The sequence below is a fragment of the Podarcis cretensis genome, assembly GCF_951804945.1.
Source record: "Podarcis cretensis genome assembly, chromosome: 4".
Lineage (NCBI taxonomy): Eukaryota > Metazoa > Chordata > Lepidosauria > Squamata > Lacertidae > Podarcis > Podarcis cretensis.
The window spans coordinates 27003682-27028537 of record NC_137173.1 but is presented as its reverse complement, the minus strand read 5'-3'; the positions used below and the strand labels follow the sequence as shown (position 1 = coordinate 27028537).

Here is a 24856-nt window from a genome sequence, read left to right as displayed (position 1 = left end):
TGCTGTATTGCTGAAACAGGTGCTTGAACAATGACACAAAAGGCACAGAGGTTATAAATTGTCATTTCCCCCCACCAAAACGTTTATCATCTTGTTCACAGGGCCACTAATGGTTATAGTTGAATATTGCAAATATGGAAATCTATCAAGCTACCTTAAGAGCAAAAGGAATTTCTTTTCTTCCAACAAGGTAATGTCTCAAATGCTGTATTTTATTTCTTCAGTTCACCATCCACCAAAATAATCACATTAATTGTATTTTGCTGCATAGTACAAATAGAAACAGGTGTGCAAATGCCCTTTGACCAGTGCAAATATGAGTTGCTTTAATGTACAGATATAGAAAAATAACCAGGTTGTTGCAGCAATGCAGTAACTCAAGAATTTTACAAGGTTGTACCTTCCCCACTGCAAGACTTCATTGCAGGGTTCAGCAGTGATGTATTTTGGATATGTAAGGAAGGATATGTAATCTCTGGGTCAGCCTAAGTGCAATTCTATGCAACATGACCCTGGGACTTCCCATTCTTGCACAGGTGCAGTGTTGAAGCCATAGGACAAGACCATTAACTCAAAAATGTGGAGCAGGAATACAACTCCAGATGCACACCTTTGCCCATGAGCCAGATCTGGCCGCCAAAGCAATTCTATCCATCTACTCCTGGCTCCACTAAATTTAAATCAAAGTGAAAAATGTGAGAAAGATAGATAGGACTGTCCTTTCTCCAAGCTCCACCTCCCATCCCACCCTACTTCACACTCCCCTTGAGTATTTCTGCCTGGCTGGAATGTGTCCTTGAACTCTGATAGTGCCTTTGGTTTGCCTGGATGAGGGACAGCAAGGTGTGTGCAGAAAATAGCCTATTGCAAAGTATATTTCTAGCAGGAGAAACTGCCTACATGATGTGTGGTTCTACTCCCTTGCTGTAATCATTTTCTAAGGGACAGTGTTTTTCAGTGGTGGTGTCCCAGGACCTCACCAGCACATTTAAAAAGTAATTGAATGAAAAGACCTCAAAATCCATGGGGTACAATCTAGATGAAGTTAAGCACTTTTAGATTACAGTGGTACCTCGGGATGCGAATGGGATCTGTTCCGGAGCCCTGTTCGCATCCAGAAGCAAACGTAACTAGTGACATGTCTGCGCACACGCACATTGCTTTTCACTGCTTCTGCGCATGTGCATGACGTCATTTTGAGCATCTGCGTGAGCAGCGAAACCCAGAAGTAACATGCTCTGTTACTTCCGGGTTTTCCGAATGCGCTCAACATGAAGCATATTCAACCCGAGGTATGACTGTACCTCGGAGGGATAAAAGCACATGCTTAACTTTCCTGCTGAAATCAGTTGGGCTCAAAAGTGCTTAACTTTGGCTGGAATATCTTCTGTTCCATCTTGTGCCAATTTTTTCCTCTCCCACCCCCCTCTTTTTGTCTAAAGGATGCCTCCATTCAAGGAGAGCTGGTGACAGAGGAGAAGGATGTGGAGCCCATTGGTGGTAAGAAAAAAAGGCTGGAGAGCATCCCAAGTCGAGAGAGCTTAGCAAGCTCTGGATTTCAGGAAGATAAAAGTTTAAGTGATGTGGAAGAAGAAGAGGAGGGTACGTATTAATTCCTTCCTCTTTCTATGCAGTCTGTGGATATTTTTACCACGTGATCTGCATCTTTGACATTTTCTTTCCCCGTTTATCACCCTCATAAACATCCTTGGGAGATACTCAGATCCAAGAAAAGATGGTTTAAAATAAGCTTATTTACAACGTTACTCAATCGGACAGGAAGATGTGTGACTGTTTCTAGGGTCTCTTCCTTAACCTTGGGGAAGTGCTCAGCACCTCCCAATAATTGTTTTTGTTCTCACTAGTAAACTAAGTTTCAGGCACTCCATTGTACTGCGGGCAGCACAAAGTCATGTTAACCTCGTATGCGCTGAATTGATTTCAGATTCTGATGAATTTTACAAGTGGCCCCTCACCATGGAAGATCTAATTTCTTACAGTTTTCAGGTGGCCAGAGGGATGGAGTTCTTATCATCTCAAAAGGTTAGTTTACCTCCTGTGCATTTCCCCTCCGGAAGATTAATAATAATGGGGTAATGTTTTGCATGCATTATGCTTCCAACAGCCTACTGTATAATAGGATGGGAATGTTATCCCCATATTGCCCTCTAGTATGACAGACAGAAATTCCACAAGTCCAGCTTTTCTGTCACCTTTGTAAAATCCATCTTTTAAATTGTTGGCTGTTTGTTAAGACAGAGACCTTATTGGGGGGTGTGGAGAGCCAGTGACCCTAAAGACATATATACATTAGAAGCATATGTCCACCACACACACACACATATATATATATATATATATATATATATATATATATATTAAATTAAGTGTTTTACACAATTTTAACTGCTGGTTGTTAGCCACCTAGCATATGGCCTACCCTAGCCACCTGGCCTAAATGAATACATGGAATCCAAACCCCTTTCACAGCACTACCAAAGGTAGTTCTTATACCAGTTTAAGTTTGTGATGTAACAACGCCTCTAAGAATCATGTTTCTGTTTTGTTAAATACAAAATGTTTGTGTTACTCCCTGAAACTTTGTTGAGAAAGAGGGGTTTTCCCTGCACTCTGGGAAACTGGCTGCACAAAGGAAGCATAGGGCAAGGCTGCTGAAGTAACCAGCGGCTCCTCATCCTCCTTGTGACTAACTGCATCAGGGAAATTGCATCATGGTGAAGACAAACTGGTTTCTGTGATTCAATGGTAATTTTGTTCCCAAGAACTCCTAAAGGAAGGAAGGGCAGTTTTCTTTTTGAGGCTCTCTCTATAAATAAATGCATGTTTATTCATGTCTCCATAGCGTACACAGCAGACTAGAAACAAAAGGCTTGTTCTTCCATTGCAGTTATTCCTCTGCCTGGGGTTAGATCCAGGTGATCAGGAACCACATAAATAGCCACTAATAAACACGCAGGAATATGGTCATCTGCAGCCTCTGACAACATGCTTAAGTATGCCTTGTCACCACTAGCGGGGCCACTTACCACATCACCAAATAAAGAGAGGGAGAGAAAAGAGGATATGCCTTCGTGAGAAATGCACAAATGCCAGTTTATCAGATGGAAACTGTTGTTGGCATCCGCCTGCCTCGGGAGACAATGGAGGAGTGTGCCTTTGAGAGTGAAGTCAAACTATTGGAAGGTTGCAGTGCCTGCTGTGGTTGTAGAGGCCAATATGGGAGAGACATATTTTGTTGCAGCTGGGGCAGATGAAGGAGTCCAGTTGCAAAGAATTATTATAATTTAAATAGAAATGTAGTTCCTCTTGCCAGACAGGTGTGCACGCCCCTTCTTAGTTTGCTGTCCAGACACTGGCTGCTTACAGTTCTTCATCTTTAAATCGGATGTGAACTGGGTAGCCCTTCAGCTAGACAACTGTTTTCTGTAAAGGAGAGCACACAGCCACTCCTTTGGATTTCCATCGATGTCACTGCTAGGAGTAATGGTGTGGTCAGAGGCTACAGGTGACCACCTTTCCACATGGTTAGGGTCACTGTGTGGGACATTTTTCAGTGACTGTTGCATGTCATCATCAGCATTTTATTTGCATGCCGCCTTTCCATAGTAAAAAGTGTGCTCAAGGCGGCGTACAACAAAAATATTTGCATAATCACAAACATAATAAAAGTAGTCATAGCTAACTAAAACACATCTAAAGTACACAACCAAACTGAACCATTTTGACATAAATCATAAAAAGTTCTAAAAATAAAGATATAAACAATTCATATCATTAACAGCAACCCCACCACCACCAAAACCCCCTAAACAATACCCCAACCCAGCAGTCATAGTACTTCATCTCTAGAAACATGATTTAATGTTCACAGTATCTTCAAATCTCAGCTCTCCTTTTGAAAATAAATGTGTTTCTACAAATACAAGTTTCTGGTTTGGGAAAAATTAAAGATTTGGTCCAGATTTCTGTTCAGTTCAGTTTGGCTCTCTGAAAACAGGACTGGTTAAGGTGGACTCCACTATAAATTCTCATATGGTAGGAAAAATAGCTGCTTATCTAATTGATTTTGGATTTTATTATGTATTCCCAAATGCATTACCTGTAAAGCCTAAAGCAGTCTGACTTCTCCCTTGGTAGAACTCAACAGATTAAAGGTACACATGTTTAGATTCTTTGTTTCTTTGGAAAGCACCTTTGCATTTCATTATGGTAGTTCTATGTAAACTTTAGGCAACTTCCAGAAGAAAATGTAAACTGAGCTATTAAATACATGAGCATGTATATTAATGCTTTTTAAAAGGACATGGAAAAGATTCAGCTTTGTGTTTTGGAATCCTATCGGGATCAGCAATGAGATTGTTTAATGTTTTCTTGTAGTGCATCCATCGTGACTTAGCAGCCAGAAATGTCCTTTTGTCTGAAAACAATGTTGTGAAGATCTGTGATTTTGGCCTTGCAAGAGATATTTATAAGAATCCTGATTATGTGAGAAAAGGCGATGTAAGTCAGCATGCTTCTTATGTGCCCCATTGTTTATCATTTTGAACAGCTCATGGAAGAGTTTTCTAAATGTTTACATTCTCTGCACTCTAAAAGGCCCCTGAAAGTGATTGTACATTTTTTATGTGAAGATGAGCGGTCCAGATGAGTTGTATGCACTGTGACAGTTTGCATCCTCCACAACAATGCTCGGAAATGTCCGCCAGCTCTGTTTTTTGAATAGTTTACATGTTGATATTTGTTTCTTGGCTAACCTTGCTAGGCCCGCCAGTAAAAAGGCTTAAACTTTATTTGCAAAAGAAATAGAAGTTTGTGTTTCTTCACTGGGGGTGCAGTGGGGCTTAATTTGAGCTATGGCTCATCATAATTTACCCCCAGAAACTTTTGGTTTAGCTCAGGAATTTGTTGGCACTGTTAGGACTCAGCCCTGGAATGTGTGAAATAACTTTTCTTCCCAAATAGCATGGGAAACATCCTTATTAGAAAAACTAACCAATAAACTGAAACTGACACGGGGACAAATAGAAGAAGATGCCTTCACCCCGGTTTGGTTCCCCTTTATCACATACACAGCCCAACAAGACAACAACAAGAATCCCCCAACAGCATACAAATCAATTTGGCTAACCTGATTCAAAAATACACACTCATACCCTGCTCACACACAAAAACAATTCTCACTGCAGCCAACCAAAGACAACCAACCACACCCTAAGCCACCCTCCAACCTCTCTCACCATCAAGGAAATACAACAAGTGAATAGTAAGAGAACCCATACAAGTAACGCTGGCACAACCCCTCACACACACTAAGTAGAATAATAGAGGCATAACCACCTCACCCCACTCCTTTCTTCCCCCCTCTTCTTTTTCCAAATTGTTTAACCAGGCATGGCCAAACTTGGCCCTTCAGCTGTTTTGGGACTACAACTCCCATCATCCCTAACTAACAGGACCAGTGGTCAGAGATGATGGGAACTCTAGTCCCAAAACAGGTGGAGGGCCATGTTTGGCCATGCCTGGTTTAAACCAAGTCATAAACCAAGAATTTATACATTGGCCACTAATAATGAAACATATGTTGTAGATATTTTTCAACATTTATTATGCTATTTTTGTGGTATACAAATTACATGAGAAAACTTGGTATATTTATTTGCATAACATTATTCTTGTTTATAAAACCCAATTATTTTTTTTAAAAAAAAACTTTTCTTCCCCTTTGAAAAAAAGATCTTAATGTTCTGGAAGAATATATGAGCAGCATTAAGGAACTTTAGGCACATGCAAAGCACATTTCTTTAATACTGGGGAAATCACAGCATACCGACTTATCTGCATCCAGGGCTGTCTGTATTTAGCTTTTGTAGAAGTGCAGGGAAAAAGAACATAATTGGTACTAGGCACCCAACCAAGCTTCCTGAGACTCTCAGCTTTTGAAAACCAAGTTTCTAGTCTTATATTTGTGATGGCTGGCTTGAAACTGGCAGATCTCTATTTTTTTTTTTAAAGATATTTATTAAAGATTTTTTGATTACCATACAAATAAAGAAAGAAACAAAATAACACATATCATTACATATTTTCTTAACTTCTTTGGACTCCCTCACGTCTCCCGCTCCTGCGTTCCTGATTTATAAATATCTAACCAGCAATTTATCCCCTTATTTCCATTCTTATTATCTATTTTTCCAATATTATATCTCTATTTTTAGATAACTTTTGTTCAAATCTATAAAGTTTAAATTTAGCCTGATAATTATCCAAAGTTTATCTTTTCTTCAATTTAGCTTATCTTCATACTTCAATTCATCTAGCTTAATGGTGCCAAATTACATTCCAATCTGGCATCCTTCTTAGCATTCATACAATTTACAATGTTTCTGTAGGTAGGTCTTGAATTCCTTCCAGTCTTCTTCTACCGTCTCCTCTCCCAGGTCTCGGATTCTGCCAGTCATCTCAGCCAGTTCCATATAATCTATCAGTTGCAACTGCCATTCTTCCAGTGTGGGTAAATCTTGGGTTTTCCAGTGCTTGGCGACGAGTATCCTTGCTGCTGTTGTTGCATACATAAAAAATGTTCGATCCTTCTTTAACACCCTCTGGCCGACGATACCCAGAAGGAAGGCCTCTGGTTTCTTAGGAAAGGTATACTTGAATACCTTTTTCAGCTCATTATATATCATTTCCCAGAAAGCCTTCACTCTAGGGCAGGTCCACCAGAGGTGAAAGAAACTGGCAGATCTCTAAAGTCAGAGTGGAGTACTGTATGTGCAAGACAAACTGCATCTCTGCATTTAATCTCATTTTTCTAGCACAACACCACTCTGGCCCTTCTGTGAGCAGAAGGCAACTTCCATGTGCAGCCTAAAGCAATAATTCTAGCTCTGTAAAACACTTACATTGCTATCTACAGCTAATTTCATTTTGCTTGAAAAGTAAGGCCCTTTTATTTTGTTGCAGGCACGTCTCCCCCTCAAATGGATGGCACCAGAATCTATATTTGATAAAATCTATAGTACCAAAAGTGATGTTTGGTCATACGGAGTACTGTTGTGGGAAATATTTTCTCTAGGTAAGTTGTTCTTTAAAAAAAAGTGAATTGATTCTATCCTAAGATCTCTGAAAACAAAATCAATTGGATACAGTACCCAATTCATCGTTAATAGTGCAATCCTGTACATGCTACTCTGAAGTAATCTTCAACAAGTTCAATGTGACTTACTCCTACCTAAGTGTGTTAAGGATTGCAGCTTAAATATTATATATCAGAAATGGGCTTGCTATGATCTGCTTACATTTTAGTAGAAGTTAAACCAATGTGTTTTGAATATACAGTGGTGCCTCAGGTTAAGTACTTAATTGGTTCCAGAAGTCTGTTCTTAACCTGAAGCGCACTTTCCCACTGAAAGTAATGGAAAAGTGGATTGATCCGTTCCAGACGATGAAAAACACCCCCTAAAACAGCAATTTAACATGAATTTTACTGTCTAACAAGACCATTGATCCATAAAATGAAGGCAATAATCAATGTACTGTACTATAAAATAAATAAGACAGTATTGTAGATGAAAAAAATTAACATTTATTTTTTCTTGCATGCACTGATGATAGTCATTGTTTGGATGGGGGGAATTTTATCCATTTCTGCAGTCACACAATCAACCAGTAGCTGAACTGGGCTCCACACGATCCCCAAAACAATGACAAAAGGCAGAGTCCCCAGAAGTCCCCCAAACGAAGAGCAAAGCAGAGACAAAGGCACAGGGCAGACTCACATAAACAAATCCCAAAATCCTTTGCAGAATCCCAAAATCTTCCACTCCCCCCCTCTCACAGGGTAGGTGGGCTTACCTGGCGAGGTGCCACCCATCTTGCTACAGCTGGGGGTGGGGCAAGGGTTGGTAAAGGGCTTTTCGGCCCAGGCTCATCTTTGTTTTCTTAACGGTTTCACTGCTCTTGGTCTTCGTTAGGTAAGTGTTTCTTACCTAGCTTTGGGGCTGGGGTGCGACCTGCTGGGCATCCTGAGGATGTCGGGGCCTGGTTCTGGGCAGTTGTGAAGGCCTCGGAAAGCTCTTGCGGCTGGAGGCCGATCGCAGAGCCTCCGTAGGCCCTGCGGATGTTGGGGCCTGGCTCCGGGCATTCGCGGAGGCCTCCGAGAGCTCGGAACACTCACTTCCAGGTTAAAAACGTTCATAACCCGAAAAAAACATAACCCGAGGGCTCACAACCAGAGGTACCACTGTAGAAAGCAAGAACTCAAGACCTCAGAATATTTTCTTTACCTGAATGGCAGCAACTAGCAGGCAGTAAAGGGGCCCATCAAAATTGTCCTACCTTCTCTCCCAGTCCCTACTTTTTTATATTGTGCAATCTAAAATCACCTGCTACATGCTTAACCCCATTTTACAGAACCCAGAAAGGCAGAAAGGCAGTGGCTAGGAGGCCTTGGAATGGCAATGATGCAGTAAGCCCTTGTTATCTGTGTGGCTTCTAAGAGGCAGCTTGTCTCCTCCCTTGCCACACTGCAGGCTGCTCTTTCAGCATGGAAGATTCTAAGGCTGGTTATGATGCAGTACTGGGGTATTGACTGGAAAAGGGGAGAAAAAAACCACTTTGTTCAATGTGTGGGTGGGCAAGAGGAGGTCCTTGTGCTTTTCAGGATCTAGTGACTTCACTGTTGTTCACATCAGAACCGTGGTACTGTATTAATCTGTTAATCAGTATTTATTATGCTACACAAAATATGGCAATTATTTATAAATAGCAAATAAACTACGAACCATGTGTCTCAACAATGACGGGAACACATGAAAGGAGAGGTTTTTAAATTGTTGTCAGATAATCTATCTATCTTGGTAATATTTCTTTAGATAGACCTTACCCATTCCTGCACTTTTCTGTGCGGGCCATAATAGCAATAAAGTCTGTGAGATCTTTCCCAGTCTGCATCTGTACTGGAATTGTTTTTTTCAAAACGTTCTAAGATGTTCTTATTGTTTTATCACTTGTTGTTTGCCACCCAGGGCTCCTTTGGGAGGAAGGGTGAGATACAAATTTAATAATAAACAAACAAGCAACTTTCAGCAGCACAACCAGAATCAGCTCTTGGATCTCACAGTGCCAAGCCATTGCCATTCACAGCTGCTTCCTCCTCATACTAATCCATGGGGCTCACAGGCAAACAAAGACTGAAATTATCATCTTTGGGTGAGCATGCCATCTAGGATGGAAATGCTGAGCAAGACAATAATAATAATAATAATCTTTTTTAAAAATGCAGGATACAAAATCTGTCCTGCAAAGGAAGCAGCAATTTCATTCATCAAAGAAGAATGGTAGAAGAGACAGACACAACAGCAGAGGAAATTGGTCCATGCATGCAGTTCCTTAGACAAACAGTCTTCTGGTTGTTTAGTACTTGTTGCTGGGATTGCTCTTGCCTCATAATTAACTCTTACTACCCTGAGAAAGGATGAACAATTGAAAAGCTAAGCTAAAAGAAAAGAATATAGAAAATAGTATGCCCCTATGTTACATCAGAACTCATTGCCCATCACCCAAACAGAACAGAAGAGTGGTGGGAAGCAAAATAGATCTCAGGCTTACTTTAGAGCAGGAAGGTGGCTGGCTTGTGGCCTCTTGATGTTGATGGGCTACCAGGTCCCATGCTGACTGGGGCTGATGGGAGTTGGAGTCCAAAACTTCTGGAAGGCCACACAGGTTAGCAACTCAATTTAGAAAACGCTCAGTCTCTAATAGGATGCAAATGTTGTAAAGGTTCACATGTCAGAAGTGTCTGTGGTTTCCTTTGTTATTCTCTCCATTCCAATTTCAGAGTGTGTGTTTTTTAATTCTTCTCCTTTAGGTGCATCTCCTTATCCAGGTGTTCAGATAGATGAAGACTTTTTCAACAAGTTAAAAGAAGGCATAAGAATGAAAGCCCCAGATTTTGCAACCCCAGAGATGTACGAGTGCTTTGGACAGTATCATTTTTGGCATGCATTACTTTGGGACAAACCAAACAGTGCGCACATGTAACAAAATGCCACCAACCTTCATTAGGATAAAAGTGCTTTGGGAATTTAGAACAGTAGGATTTGGGAAAGAGGTGCATAAACCTTCCCAGCCTGTTACTTCTATGCTTGATATCACCCTTTCCCCCGTTGCTCTTCGTGCCATAGGGTTTCAAATGTCTTCATTTGAGAGCCAGTGTGGTGTAGTGGTTAAGAGCGGTAGTCTCGTAATCTGGTGAACCGGGTTCACGTCTCCGCTCCTCCACATGCAGCTGCTGGGTGACCTTGGGCCAGTCACACTTCTCTGAAGTCTCTCAGCCCCACTCACCTCACAGAGTGTTTGTTGTGGGGGAGGAAGGGAAAGGAGAATGTTAGCCACTTTGAGACTCCTTAAAGGGAGTGAAAGGCGGGATATCAAATCCAAACTACTACTACTACTACTACTACTACTACTACTACTTCTCCTCCTCCTCCTCCTCCTCCTCCTCCTCCTCCTCCTCTTCTTCTTCTTCTTCTTCTTCTTCTTCTTCATACCCTCACAAATACTCATTTGGGATAGCTAATCTGTGGCCATCTAGATGTTGAATTCCACCTCCATCACCCCCAGCCAGCAAGACCAATGGACAGGGATGATGGGAGTTGTAGTCCAACAATATCTAGAGAGCCACCGCTTAGCCACCCCTGCTGTAGGCAGATAGTTAACCTAGTTTTAAGGGGGAGAAACTGGAACAGAGAAATTATAGGTGGTGAAAAGGTTAAGCACCACATTCTCTACTCTTAAGTCACCCCTTTCTGAATCATTTTTTTTCTGCTTTCCTTAAAAACATAATTTGGCTTTGGCTTTAGTTAGGCCTTCTGCTAGCTTTTTCCTTAAAGGAACTTATCCTTAAGATCTGCTCTCTGGGTTTTGGGATTTAAGGCAGGGGTGCCTAAGCTGTGGTCTTCCGTATGTTTTGGACTTCAGCTCCCCTAAGCTCCAGACAGGGTGGAGGGCCACACACACACAATTTAGGATGTATACTAGTTCCTATGTGCGTCTCACAATCAGAATGATTTTGTGTAATTCCTATGGAGACACATTCACGGAGAACATGATATCAGAAAAGGACATCAAAACGATTTTGGGGTGGTTATCCTGTAAGTTGGAGCTGGGAAATTGGATTAAGCCGGAGGGCCAGGTCTGGAAGTGGCCAGCCCCACACAGACCACACATCCTCTCATTCACCTGATATCACATAACATCAGGTGATTGTGGCTTCAATCTGCAGTTGCATTCTCAATTCTTCCTTTGCAGCTGGACTGAATGCAAGCCATGACTGCAAAGGATGGTTTGTTCCTTTGCATCATCAGCTTGAATTCAAGCAGTGGCTTTAAAGGAAGAATTGGGAGTGCACTCAGAATGCACTGCCCCTTCTTCTTTTGCAGGCAAAATTCTGTGCTTTTTTCATTTCTCTGTTCAGAGCAAAAGAAAAAAGTGACAAATTCGAGAAGTGCTACATTTTGCCTTGCCCTGCAGCAGCTGCCTCTTGAACTTTCCCATGCTTGATGTCATATAAGACGTCAGGTTAAGAGAGATGGGTGTGGTGCCCCAAAAACGACTTCCTGGGCTGATCTTGAAGCCCATGGACTAGAGGTTCCCAACCGCTGATGAAACCAGACTCCTGTATGCAGGATATTCCCAGAAAAATCCAAATGGATGGCAATGCAGTATGATTAGGATCAGTGGTATTAGGAATCCCAGTGAATACAGGCTCCAGATTAATTTAAATCCAGGTGCATTTGCAGGAGCCCTTGGAAGAAGCATAACTCTAATAATTCTCCTTGCCTGCCATGCTGTTAGAGGATGGGGGGGGGGGAGACCTACCATTTTTTCCTACTGTTGCTGCTCCCTACTGGTGGGACAGGGGAATATGTGTGTGTGGAAGGAAAAATGGGAGCGACCTTTGAGTATGGGGAAGGCAGCAGGGACAGGTGAGGCAAATGACAGAAACATACCGGTGTGAAGTTGGGTGGAGCTGGGATGTCTTCTCCTGCTGGCGTTTTCATCTATGGAGGAGAAGACATTTGGGGCTTGTAAAACTCACCTCTTCTTTTGCAAGGGATTTTTACAGGCCTCCCAAGTTAGGTTTCTAGTCTGAGCTTGAAGAACTTCCCCAGCATCTCAAATGTGTAGCACATGCATGGCTACTGCCTCCTAAAGTATGGGCCCTCCCTCCCTCTTATTTCTTTTTCTGCATTTTTGTACACACACCCCGGGTCAGATGTAACTTCATAAATGTCATAACTGCAAGAACAATTGCCCTCAACTCTGAAACCAAAAGTTGTGTGAGGGTTAAAATTCCTGTCTGAAGCCAACTGAACCTCCTTTGTTACACAAACAAATCCCTAAGCCCTGCATCTAAGAATCTACCAGACATTGCCCACACACTATTAATCCTATCTTAAGTGGGATGGGGAGGTTGGTAGATAAAAGCAAGGATTCTCAAGAGATACCACATGAGATGTGCGACATCCCGTTCCCCCTTTGATGCTTCAGCATCACTTTGTTCAGCCATCACATTTACTAATAGTCCTATGATGGCAAAACTACAGAATGAAACTTTCTGGTTTGGCTATTGTGAGGCCCGTGTGCTTTTTGGGGTGGGTGTGTGGATAACAACTGAGAGAGGAATCAGTGAAGAGCAGCAGAGGTTATCAGAGATTGGGGGCAGAGATCTGTGATGCAGGCTGCTGAGGGCTCCTGGTGTTTGGCTTATGCCAGAGAAGGTCGATGAAGCAGCTTGATAACCTTTCAAACACATGAAAGGCTGATGTGAGCAATGGCGTAACTGGCGCTTGGAGGGCAAGAGATAATGGGCTTACACTGCAGTAGAGAAGCTTTAAGATTTCAATGCAACAGAGATTTTTCTAGCCCTGAGATTAGTCTGGCAAGCGAGCGACCAAGCTATGAAGCCTTGTGAGGAGTTTAAGTATTTGTTCATCGTTCACATGTGGAAAGAGGAAGAATGAAAAAGCAGGAGTTTCATCATAACTGTACTGACTTCTTCCTCACTTTCCTCAGAACCTAAATCCTATGAAAAATAATTAAAACTGCAACAGTTAACTCTGTAGCTTAACTCTGTAGAAATGCCTGAAATACTACAAGAGGTTTGATGTGTTCTCTACTGCACGGCACTGATGGTTCTTCAAGGCACACAAATGCTCTGAACTCTGGGGGTATCGGTAGCACTTTCACCATGTCTGTATTTTGTTTGAAGAGCATAAAATCAGAGAGAGTTTAAGTTAGAAAGTAGGAGAGAAAAGAGAGGGAGGGAGGTGGCTGTGTATAGAAAATAATTTAAAAATGGATCCCATGTTGCAAGTTTGGGTTAAGGGTGGCTCCCAGATCTGAAGTCTGCTGTTCAAGTGTGAATCATAGAAGGAGTGCTCATGATACCCTGTCTTTTGCTTTTGGCAGATATCAAATCATGCTGGATTGCTGGCAAGGGGATCCAAAGGAAAGGCCAAGATTCTCAGAGCTGGTGGAGAGATTGGGAGATCTACTTCAAGCAAACGTAAAGCAGGCAAGCGGCAAAATGCAGTGTACACCATGTTTATGGTGTTTCAGGGAGGTCATGGTTGTTTGACAGTGGAATGGACTCCCTAGGGAGCTTGTGGACTCCAATGCTTGGCATTGTTTTCACACTATTCCTAGCTGTTTGATGATTTTTATACTTCTGTTTATGTAGGATGGCAAAGACTATATCCCTCTGAATACTATATTATCAGTGGATCCTGAATTTGACCATTCCTCTCCAACTTCCCCTCATCCTCATGAGAGAGGAAATCATTCAGTACCAGCCTTGAATTACACAAGCATCGAAAACACTGGGTATGATGGAATACCAAGATATTTTACGTACATAGCAAAGTAATGGATTTCGTGCATGCCCTCTAAAGTTTCCCCAACCATCCAGAACAGATTTAGGGGATTTGAGGGGAAAGACGGGGCAAAGTCCTGTTGCACAACTGGATCTCATTCTGCTCATGCAACAACTTAGTTAAATCCTGCCCATAAAGTTAGAGTGTCTCACCCTTGTTCAGATGTTCACAGGTAGGAAGAATATAAAACAGAGCAGCTCAATGTACATACAGTGGTACCTCGGGTTACAGACGCTTCAGGTTACAGACTCCGCTAACCCAGAAATAGTGCTTCAGGTTAAGAACTTTGCTTCAGGATGAGAACAGAAATCGTGTTCCAGCAGCGCGGCAGCAGCAGGAGGCCTCATTAGCTAAGGTGGTGCTTCAGGTTAATAACAGTTTCAGGTTAAGTACGGACCTCCAGAATGAATTAAGTACTTAACCCGAGGTACCACTGTATAGGGTATGTTTTGAGATCATCTAACAAGCTTTTTCTTCTGCTTGCTTTTCAAGGAGATACGTTAATGCCTTCAGAATGAAAGTCAAGACCTTTGAGGAACTTTCACCCAAAAACAAACTTGGGTGTGATGTAAGTCATGATCAACCTACTAAAATGTGTGGTGTGTGCCATTTTAGATCCAGCCTTGTGTTGCTGAGCTAAAGAGGAATACAACAGATCCTTTGTGGTCATCTTCCTCCAGGATGGGCTGATGTTGTGGGAAGAGTGACTCATTTTGCTGTGCAAGTTGGTATTGTCCTGCTGATGTGCACGGCGAGAGTAACATGTTTAAAAGTAGCATTGATTTTTTTTCCCCCAGACTGTTAATTAGCCAAATGGTAAATAATGTGCTGGGTGTGATATATCTGTGTGGAGAGAGTGTTTGTATGTTGCAGGGACCTCTAGGAGGGATGCAGTGCACACTCCCCACCATGGCTGGCCTTTTCTCCGTTCGTCACAGTAGAGTGTGACAGTGGAACTAGTCTAATTACTCATTCATTTCTATCCAGTCCCTCCACCTGAACCTCAAGGCAGTTGATGGGCAAGCTCCCCAAACCACAAACTGACTTGGGAAAAAGTTGGGAATATATCACTTAGCTATTCTGACTTTTTGAAATCAGTCACTCACCTACCTCCCCAAACCTCTTTCAATAGGAGCAGCAGATTAAAGGAGGTAGGAGTATGGAGCTTGGAAAAACTATAACTCCCAAGAGCTATGGTGGCTTTCTCTGCTGCTGTATTAGCAGTGAACAAAAAATGGTTCTTTAATTTTTTAATTGTAGCTGGGGGTACTGCCCCATCTGCTCCCATCACAACATGGAGTGGGCACCTCCTGATGTCATTTTTATTGTGCATACAGAGTGATTTGTGCTCATGGTGGTGTTAAATAAATGAATGTTTATTATCACGGCCAAACAGCCAATATACTAAAACCAGAATTTCTGCATAGTTCTTTACAAAAGCGATATACACGATCAGTGCTCTCTGTGCCTGCAAAAGGTTTAGGTTTGGACATACTGCTTCATTCCCAACCAGTGCCATTTCCCATAGCTTCCTTCTGAAATCCTGTAACTTTTTGTCCCACAAAAGTTCTGGGTTGTTTCCCCACCCTGTTGCCCAATTTAGTTGTGGAAGAGTGCCCCCTCCAGATGGCAATAATGCAGCAACGTGGCAAAAGCAGCACATAATAACCAATGCAGCGGAGGGGGCAGTGTAGTGTAAATCCACCACTAATGTGCCATTATTGTGTCAATGGCAGGACCACCCTTCCAAACTGGTGCTTTTCTGCAGGTATATTCTGCAACACCAAAAGGGGACATGTACACACACCCCCAGAACATTTGTGGGATGAAAAACTTTATCAGTGACTGGGGAAAATTTGTAGATTGTTTGAAATGTCATTGTACACACATACAGTGGTGCCTCGCAAGACGAAATTAATCCGTTCCATGAGGCTCTTCGTATAGCGGTTTTTTCGTCTTGCGAAGCAAGCCCATTGACAGCTTAGCGGATTAGCGCTATTAGCGGTTTAGCGGCTTTTAGCGATCCGCTGTTAAGCGGCTTATCAGCGGATCAGCTGATAAGTGGCTTAGCGGCTTAGGAAAAGGGGGGGAAGGGGGGAAACCCACAGGAACTCGCAAGACATTTTCGTCTTGCGAAGCAAGCCCATAGGGAAATTCGTTTTGCGAAGCGCCTCCAAAATGGAAAACCCTTTCGTCTAGCGGGTTTTCCGTCTTGCGAGGCGTTCGTCTTGCGGGGCACCACTGTAAGTTCATTAGGCGGATTAATTTAAACCAAACAGTTCAAAGAAATTTTGAAGGAGTAATTAATAATTAGAATGACGAAGAAAATGCAGTGTTATGAATTAAAATAAGAAACCACAAAAGGGGTGAGGGGAAACAGAATATTTTTGTGTATTGTAATACTGGATTTCTATTGATGTAAAATATTTTTAAGAAAAACTGAAAATAAAATTTATTTATTTTTAAAAAATAAACGTTTGTGGGATAAAAAGTTACAGCATTTCAGCAAGAAGCTACGAGCCCAACACATTGCAGAATACACCTGCAAAAAACACCACTGACTTGAAGGGGCTCCAAGACTAATTTATGGAAGGAAGAGGGCTGATGGAGAAGTAGTGAGGTGGTTGGCTAGGTAAACTAGGAATTTTAATATGAGCCAGAGAAGAATTGGGAGTATGTACAACTTGCTTCTGTGAGCCAGGTCTCCTTTTTGTGTCCCTGAAGCTTGTAACTGAGTCTACGCTCAGAGAACTCCAAGAATATCTCTGGTATGTAAAGATATGCTAAACCATAACACCAAAAAGTGCAGTCCTACTTAAGTCTCAGTGGACAAAGAGTGTCAACTAAGAAATAGTTAACAATTTGATAATTTATCACTTTTTTGGGAACAGGAATACTTTTTTTACCACTGCTCATACACCACTTTTCTTGCAGCTAACATAAGGCTTATTCACATATTACCCCAAATACAAGTACAAGCTGTCTCTAAACATAAACGAGTATTTGTGGGTGTACCCTTGTTGATTTGTACAGCTAAGCTGTTGTGTACACAGACTTTATGGTCATTGAATGTTACATGTGAATATTGGTGTACAAACTCAACTCTTTGCATACACAGGTACACGTTTTGCACAGTTGTTGAACACCCTACATGGTTGCACTTTTACCAAAAAGTCAATCTAGGGCCATGTAGATGATGGGTTATTCAGAGTCAATGTGTAACTGTGGTAAACTTGAACACACAAGGAACAAAGTTGCATTACCGAAGGTGTGTTCTTTTTCAGGATTACCAGGCCGACAGTGGGATGGTGCTGCCTTCAGAAGAACGGAAGCGTTTTACATGGACAGGCAGCAAACAAAAGCAAACTTTCTTTGGGTATGTGATTTCAATGACTATTCAGGATGCAACGAGACACAAAGTGGGGACATTTGCTTGTGTCACTTAAAGGGTGTGTTAACCCTATTCCTGTGAACCATTTCCCTGAGAAAGACCACTTTCCATTCATCTGCTGTTTGCCCTATGGGTATCAGGTATCATATGGGTATATCTTGTTCTATGGGGTGGCTTTTATGGGCAGGTGGAAGATTGCAAAAGGGGGAAGGTTTACACCTCCCACAGCACTGGTCAATTTGGTCCCTGCCTTGTGTTTGAGTTAGCAATATACAAAAACGACCACATTATAGAGCTGGGGGCAGGGTGTGGATTTTGTTCTTAGTGCCCCTTCCCTTTGGCAACATGACAATGGAGGGATGCAAGAGCATTATTTTTGTTCCTGCCCTCTGCCATGTTGTGTTAGCCGCCTTCCTCTGCCTAGCTCCTGTCTAGGGAATAAGGGCTTGCCCATGAAAAGGCTGTATTAACAGGAATTATTCTAAGCAGTGAATGGACAGTAAGGAAGTTGGTCAGACTTGCTTAAAAGGAAAAAAAGAAAAGACTGCATCTTGTTTTGGGCATGAGAAATCCTAAATGCAGTTCCCAAACAAGTTCATGCTCTATAGCATTGGTGAGGATAGTGGAAACATATTAATGATACATAATTTTAATCTAACACACGTCTGCTTTTGCTTGTAGCCTCCTCTCTGGCAGCCGAAGCAAGGAGTCTGTCCTTTGTGACATCGCAAAGCCAAAGGTTTACAGTTCCAGCTGCGGTCACATCAGCGATGTGACTCTGTCATTTACCCGCGGTAGCACAGGCTGGGAAGGGAAGCAGATGCAGGGCTTCTCTCCTCCCAGCTATAACTCGGTGGTTCGCTATTCCACTCCTCCAGTGTAGCAAGGAAGGACTTTGAACTACTCAAAGCAGCTGCTCCTCCACTGAGCTGCATCTCTTCACTATCACCATTTAAAATACTGAACGCTCCTTCCTGCTACTCACTGACCCAACAGCACCCCTGTAGAGTACAGGCTATTTCTGGGCTGTAGCACTAGCTTCCACCCAACGGCAGGAACCCAGTAACTATTCAAATGTGTGAGGGGAACAGTAGGGAGGGAGCCCTGTGCACTGTATTTCTCTCACTTCCTAAGTACAGATCCTTACACTGGTCTCGGGCAATGCTATGGGAGGATGGTGAAACTGACCAGGCTAGAAGCTGCTTCTGGTCTACTTAGTTGCTGTATTTTTTGCTCTATAAGACTCACTTTTTCCCTCCTAAAAAGTAAGGGGAAATGTGTATGCGTCTTATGGAGCAAATGCAGGCTGCACAGCTATCCCAGAAGCCAGAGCAGCAAGAGGGATTGCTGCTTTCACTGCGCAGCAATCCCTCTTGCTGTTCTGGCTTCTGAGATTCAGAATATTTTTTTTCTTGTTTTCCTCCTCCAAAAACTAGGTGCGTCTTGTGGTCTGGTGCGTCTTATAGAGCGAAAAATACAATATATGCTTAAGGGAGATTGCACTTTTATTTAACCCACAGAGTTTTGTAGATACATACCAATTTTGCTCTCGTGCTGCTGTGGAATTATTTCAGCTTTTGAAGGAGTGTGTTCAGTAGAAACAGTTCAAGCAGATGTAACGGGGACACAATGAATGCATCAGGGGCAAGGGTAGCTCTGCAATACCTTATTAAACATTTCAAAACCATACAGAGGGTGTTGGAGCCTCAGCTCCCTGCATAGCTCTTTACCTTGTAGCTTGCTGAAGCAACATATACACTGCACAAAGTAAATATGCACAATAAACACAGGTAGAATTCAGGTTTTCTTGAGGCAATACTGGGGACACCCTGGCACAGCATCTTAGTATTTTTCATGAGAGAACACACAGTTCTCTATGTATCTATTATACTATAGCCTGCTTTTATACTCCCATCTGCAAGTGACAGCAGAGGCACATAGCATCAGGCCAACCTGCTGTAGCTAATCAGCAATAAAACCTGCACCCAGCTGCAGCTTTGCACTGTCTGAAATACCTGTTGAATCTTGTGCTGCTGCTATTGCAACTATTGAATTTATTTAGTGATAAGAGTGTGCTGCTAGATTCATTTTGCCAAGAGGCAGGTAGTTATGGTAGTGAACCATTGCCTTGGTTGACCAGTAAGCTACCATGATAGCTGTTCTATAAAAGCAGCTGATGTCGGTCCTGCTGTTCCAACTTGGTTATGCCTAAACTTGATTCATTGGTTTCAATGACAATTTGTCACAATTAACCTGAGCTGGATCAAGGCCAATAGAGTGAAGAGTGTTGGGTGCTGGAGAATTTTAGAACACTCAGTTTCTAAAGCCGTAAGTCTGTAACCTTTGTGCTCTTTCATCAGATGGAACATCAGCCAACTATTCAGCCATGACACTATTATTAAAGCCAATGGATCTATAAAGAGCTGAGGAGTGAAACTGAGTTTATTTTCATGTAGGGCATTAGTAGTTGTAAAAACAAATATTTTTTATATTCAAATCTAATGCTTTTAATGAACCTTTTTTAAAAAAACTGGAATTTAAAAAGCACTCTTTAACTGGATGTAAATATCTCCTACTTGTGCCTTAACTTTTACCGTCTATTTTTACATATGCTTCCTAAAGTTTCACAATAAAATTTATTTCCAAGCTCCATTTGAGAGATTATTGGTTTGCTTGTGTTTATAATAGTTCCATAATGTTGCAGAAGTGTCTCACTGACTTGGTCGGTTTGGGCTTGAAGCAGCCATTTCAAGTAGCCAAAGTATTTGTCAGGGCCTGTCAGAAGTTCGACCTTATTTCAAGGGGATGAATTCAAGCTAAGTCACTGGTAGTGTGATAAAGAGATGCTTCTTCATTCTGCGGATCATTGGGCCCTTCTAAAGGTGAGTTTTTTCTCCATGGACTATATGCAGTTGCATGCACAGAATTCTGTACTTGCCCAAGGCATTGTTTGAATTCAAAGCTGTCAGCAGGAAAGATGTGCTTGCCATCGTGTGTAGCTGTAGAAAGGAGTTGAAGACAAGCCTTATCCTCTGGCACATGGGCCAGTATGATGTGCAAGCATGCTTTTGCAACCCACATGCTCACAAAATACTACACAAGGTGAAGCCCTTGGAGCTTCTCCTGTTAAGCATACTCCAGCTTGAGAAAGAAAACCCAGGGACAATGAACAGCAAGGCCACGCATGCACTTTTAGAAGGTGTAAAGATGAAAACTGGTCTTGCAGACTTTTTGCAGGTTTAAAAAAATATCTGGCAGGATCCTAAATTTTTTCTGCCCTCTGACTGCCAGAGATAAGAGTACGAAGCAAAACTTGCTGCAACTTTCATTTTAGCCTACTTGCAAAATGAACTTTCTAAACAAAATTCATTTCAAGCAACAGGTGGTCCAGATTAATTTATGCAAAGAAAAAGGCATACTGGCAATTTTATGCAATTGTATAAAGTTCTATGACTTTTTACATTTTATATAAAACATATCACAGGGAGGTTTGAAGGTTCAAAGGCCTTGACCATGCCTTACTATATATTTTTTTCAGTTAATAGTTCAAATCAATAAAAAATGGAAAACTACATAAAACTCATGCATAATTTTCCAAGAAGTAAATTGCCAAATGTATCTTAATCTGATATGGGAGCTCAAACAAAAGTGGAAGTTATTTAAAAAGCAGTTTTCGGAGGCTTCGGACTACTTCAGCATCTGGAGTCAGTTTGATAACGAACAGGCCAGCTCTGCCATTTGCCTATTAGCAAGAAATGCACATCACTGTTCTCTTGAGACTGTATACTATATCTGAACACCAGATAAACAACGCTTGCAAGCCAAACACTGTTCCACAAACCCTGCAGTAGAGTGGGGTGGAGTAAAATATAGTTTAAGTCAACTACACAAGAAGTGGCACACAATACCCACACCTTTGCATGCTCAAAAGAAGGCTGTGTTATTTCTGGTATTCTTTATTAAAAATACTGCTGTACACATGAAAAGAATGAAAAACAAGATTAAAAGGTAACACAGAGTGGGATCATGACATCAGAATGTAACACTGGTGCTTTTTAGGGGAAGCTGTTCACGTCTAAAACTTTACTGGAACAAGGGAAAATTAGAAGGAAAAGAAAGACATTATGTACCCCGAATAAAGTATTTACAGTGTAGCAAAAACAAAAACCCAAACAAGCAACCTAAGAACAGGTAAGAAAATTTAAATGGACTAACATCACATGATTTCAAAAGGCTGTCCTTTCTGTGCTTTCAGCTGTAAAGATAGGAAGGTCAGAATCATTTCCCCGCATGAAAAAAGTATGCCTTGTTTAAGAAAAACATTGCTGCGCTGTTTTAGGGATTACATACATAACTCTTCCAATGAGTGGAACATGCTAGTTTCTGGACAGCCTTCTAAATGGAATTATATTGGAGTAGAAGGGCTCTCCCCAAAAAAACACCAAAGCAGAAAATTCCAAAACACAGACCAAATAAAAACAAACAATACTCCACATTGTTCTATGCATTACCCAACAGCAGAAATTTCTTGGATGGCGTTTACTTATGGAAACTTATTGGCTCTCTGCTCTCTTTTTCAAAATTATTATTTTTTTTTAACCTTAAACCAAGTCCTGAGATTACTGGGGCTAAAGCAATGTACACTTACAGAATGAGACAAATAAGCAAAATGCAGCTTGCCGTTTCAGAGGTGGGCATGTTGGTACAGCAAGGATGAGACTGAAGGCCCTGCATTACAAACACCCCCCCCCCTTTGCTTTTGCTTTTCCAAAATATTGGTCCACAAAATAATCCGTCAAAGGTTCCCAGTTCCCGCAACTGAAGAGATGATCCCTTTCATTTTCAAAGAAAACAACAGTGGGGAAACGAAAAGAAAAAGCCTCAGCCCGCATATAAATTAAGCATTCAATATTTCTTCTAGAATACAAGTACTACTTTTTGTACAAAAGAATTACAATATGATTTTTCAAAAACATATAAAAAGACAGCTGCTCTTCCTCATATACATGAGCGAATGATAAAAGACTGGTTGCCAGGTTCGTATCTCAAAGTCCCTGTTCCTTTGGACATTAAAAAAAAGAACAACAGTGTGGCAACTGTTCTCTTCTCAATATTAAACATTATGCTCCGTTTAAATTTTTTTCCAGATAAAACAACTGATTTTATTTATGCTACCAAACCGCAGGCTCTGCAATTTCTCATTTAGAGGCGCAACAGGTGTCCCTAGTCTTCCACAGCCTTCCTTCTGAAGAGCACTGCTTTCCTTGAGGCAAATCTAAAGGAGTGTCATCATTAAAGCTTATAAAACTGGACAGAATTATTAAAAATTCACCTGAAATTACAAATATTGAGAATTAATAAAATGGGTGCCAGTAACATCAGTTGCAAGTGCTTTGAGTCTGTCCTGACACCTTTGGGAGAGAGTTTCCACATTGTCTTCATGGTGAGCACCCAGTGCTATTAAAACATTCAGTGCTGGGAAAAGGATGCAGATATACAGTCTTCACTACTGCTTTAAGAAAGGGGAAAAATTATACGTATTTGGCAGTCTTCAGTATCAAAGTGTAGGTGTTCCACTACAAATTCCCTTGAATACCCAAGCTTGCAGACAAATGCAGGTCCAATATCAGAAAGTTAATTGCGGGGAAAGAAATCCCAGGCTTGAAGACCGAATATTCATGTGCTGAGTATTATCAAAAGTAATATTACTTTGGGCTAAGCAGTGACTGCAAAGGCACAGCAGACCACCATTCTTCCAGAATCAGGCTATAAAACTTCAAAAGCTCTTGATGCCAGACAACTGCTGTGTGTAGTTAATCTTCCAATCCAGTGTAAAGTACCATAATAAAGCTGTGGTTCAAAGAACAAAACTTTATACAAAAAAGGATACCATAAGTAAATTAAATGAATAAACTCCCGAATCCTCAGGTCTGTAACACAATTCCTTTTAAAAATTCTATTAAAAATTGCATAAATGTGAATGCATCTGACTAGCAGTAAAATATACAAACAGGTATTTTATTTAAAAGGCGCTGGTTGTGTTTAGAGCAACTGGGATATGCTCTCAAAGTTACAGATCTCAAAATGGTGCTGCTTTGCTTAGACAAAGCTTCAGCCAAATAAAAGGGGATTTTACATGTGAGATTTCTATAATACCCAACTTGATTTTTTTCTTCCTTTTTTAAAAAAATATGCATCTTCTGGTTTTGATTGGTGAACCTAACAGTGGGTGGCATAAGACACGGTTTTACAGAGGTTACAAGCTACACTGTAAATTTACAGAACACAATTTCTATGAAATTATTCACCTGGTCCTTTATAGTATTCTGGGGTGCAAATAATATCAAAACAAATAAATTCCGCAGTATGTTCAGTGGCAAAAAATAAAATAAAAATCCCAGAAATGTCCTTGCAAAGAGATTCCCTTAGTAAGTATCCAATGTGGCAAAACATCAGAGATCAGAAAAGTCTTAAAAAAATTAAAATTAGTGCATATACGAGTGGAAAAAATAAAAGCAGGAACATCATACTCCTGATGTGTTCCTTATTTTAAAATAAATTCTTCACAGATAAAGCCTCCAATGGCAGCCAGAGCTCAAGGGTAAGCAAAAACATTCTTCCCTTCAAGTAACAGTGTACCTGACTGAAGTGCAACATCTCCTGCTGTTTTGTTTCCCAAAATGTGAAATGAGATGACGACAATCAGCTGTAGTGCAATTTGCTATTAGTTATGTTCTTCAGCAACGTCCTGCATGCTTTCAGCAAGTACTACAACTGGCCGTTCGCGGCTGCAATCAGTTCTTGAAAAGTATTTTCAAAGCAGCGTTTTAGGTCACTATACGTCACCACAAGTACACTCTTCTCATCTCTGGAAATGAGGCTTATTTTTTCTGGCACACCAGCATCTAGCTGAAATCAAAGGGCAGAAAACTTCCATTAGTAGGACTTGATACCATATTTACAAAATTAATGGTTTTGGCTGGGATCTTGGGGTGTGCTCACGTGGTGGGAGCATCCTGAATATAGAGTTCTGCCTGCAACTCCGATCAACGTCTCCTTGCAGCCTTGGGTGCCCACTAAAAATCTGCTCCAGGAGGCTGGGAACCCTTCTGAGGCAGCACAAGAAGGAATGTGGTGGGGTCAGGGGTGGGCAGCTCAATAAAAATATCGACCCAGGATGTGACAGCTGCGAAAAGGGTAAATTAGGGCTTGCTAGGGAAGGGATTGAAATTAAAGCTGCCCATGTCATAATGCCATTATCCAGATCTATGGAATACCTGCAATTTCAATGATGTGTAATAATGGTCACCACACCTCAGAAAGTATACTGTGGACCTGGGAAAGGTGCAGAAAAGGGCAACCAAAACCATCAAGGGGCTGGAGCAACTCCCCTATGAGGCAAGATTGCACTATTTGGAGCTTTTTATTGGTGGGGGGGGGGGGGGAGTAAGTAAGGAGGGGTTATGATAAGAGCTGTATAAAATTATGTGTGTGAGGGGGGAATGGA

At 41.5% G+C, this 24856-nt stretch overlaps 2 protein-coding genes across 12 annotated transcripts in view; one reads left to right on the top strand and one right to left on the bottom strand.

Annotated features, from left to right (window-relative positions):
• FLT1 (fms related receptor tyrosine kinase 1) overlaps positions 1 to 18565 on the top strand; it is a 147815-nt gene extending 129250 nt beyond the window's left edge. For all 9 annotated transcript variants that reach the window (XM_079973358.1, XM_079973352.1, XM_079973357.1 and 6 more), the window contains 11 exons: positions 102 to 190; positions 1443 to 1602; positions 1946 to 2043; positions 4399 to 4521; positions 6985 to 7096; positions 9890 to 9989; positions 13495 to 13600; positions 13766 to 13908; positions 14451 to 14526; positions 17243 to 17334; positions 18031 to 18565. In XM_079973358.1, coding sequence (XP_079829484.1) covers positions 102 to 190; positions 1443 to 1602; positions 1946 to 2043; positions 4399 to 4521; positions 6985 to 7096; positions 9890 to 9989; positions 13495 to 13600; positions 13766 to 13908; positions 14451 to 14526; positions 17243 to 17334; positions 18031 to 18232 — 1301 coding nt within the window. In that variant the 3' untranslated portion in view covers positions 18233 to 18565. The remainder of the gene's footprint in view (positions 1 to 101; positions 191 to 1442; positions 1603 to 1945; positions 2044 to 4398; positions 4522 to 6984; positions 7097 to 9889; positions 9990 to 13494; positions 13601 to 13765; positions 13909 to 14450; positions 14527 to 17242; positions 17335 to 18030) is intronic.
• A 2724-nt stretch (positions 18566 to 21289) lies between these two features.
• PAN3 (poly(A) specific ribonuclease subunit PAN3) overlaps positions 21290 to 24856 on the bottom strand; it is a 59418-nt gene continuing 55851 nt past the window's right edge. For all 3 annotated transcript variants that reach the window (XM_079973548.1, XM_079973549.1, XM_079973550.1), the window contains one exon: positions 21290 to 24258. In XM_079973548.1, coding sequence (XP_079829674.1) covers positions 24118 to 24258 — 141 coding nt within the window. In that variant the 3' untranslated portion in view covers positions 21290 to 24117. The remainder of the gene's footprint in view (positions 24259 to 24856) is intronic.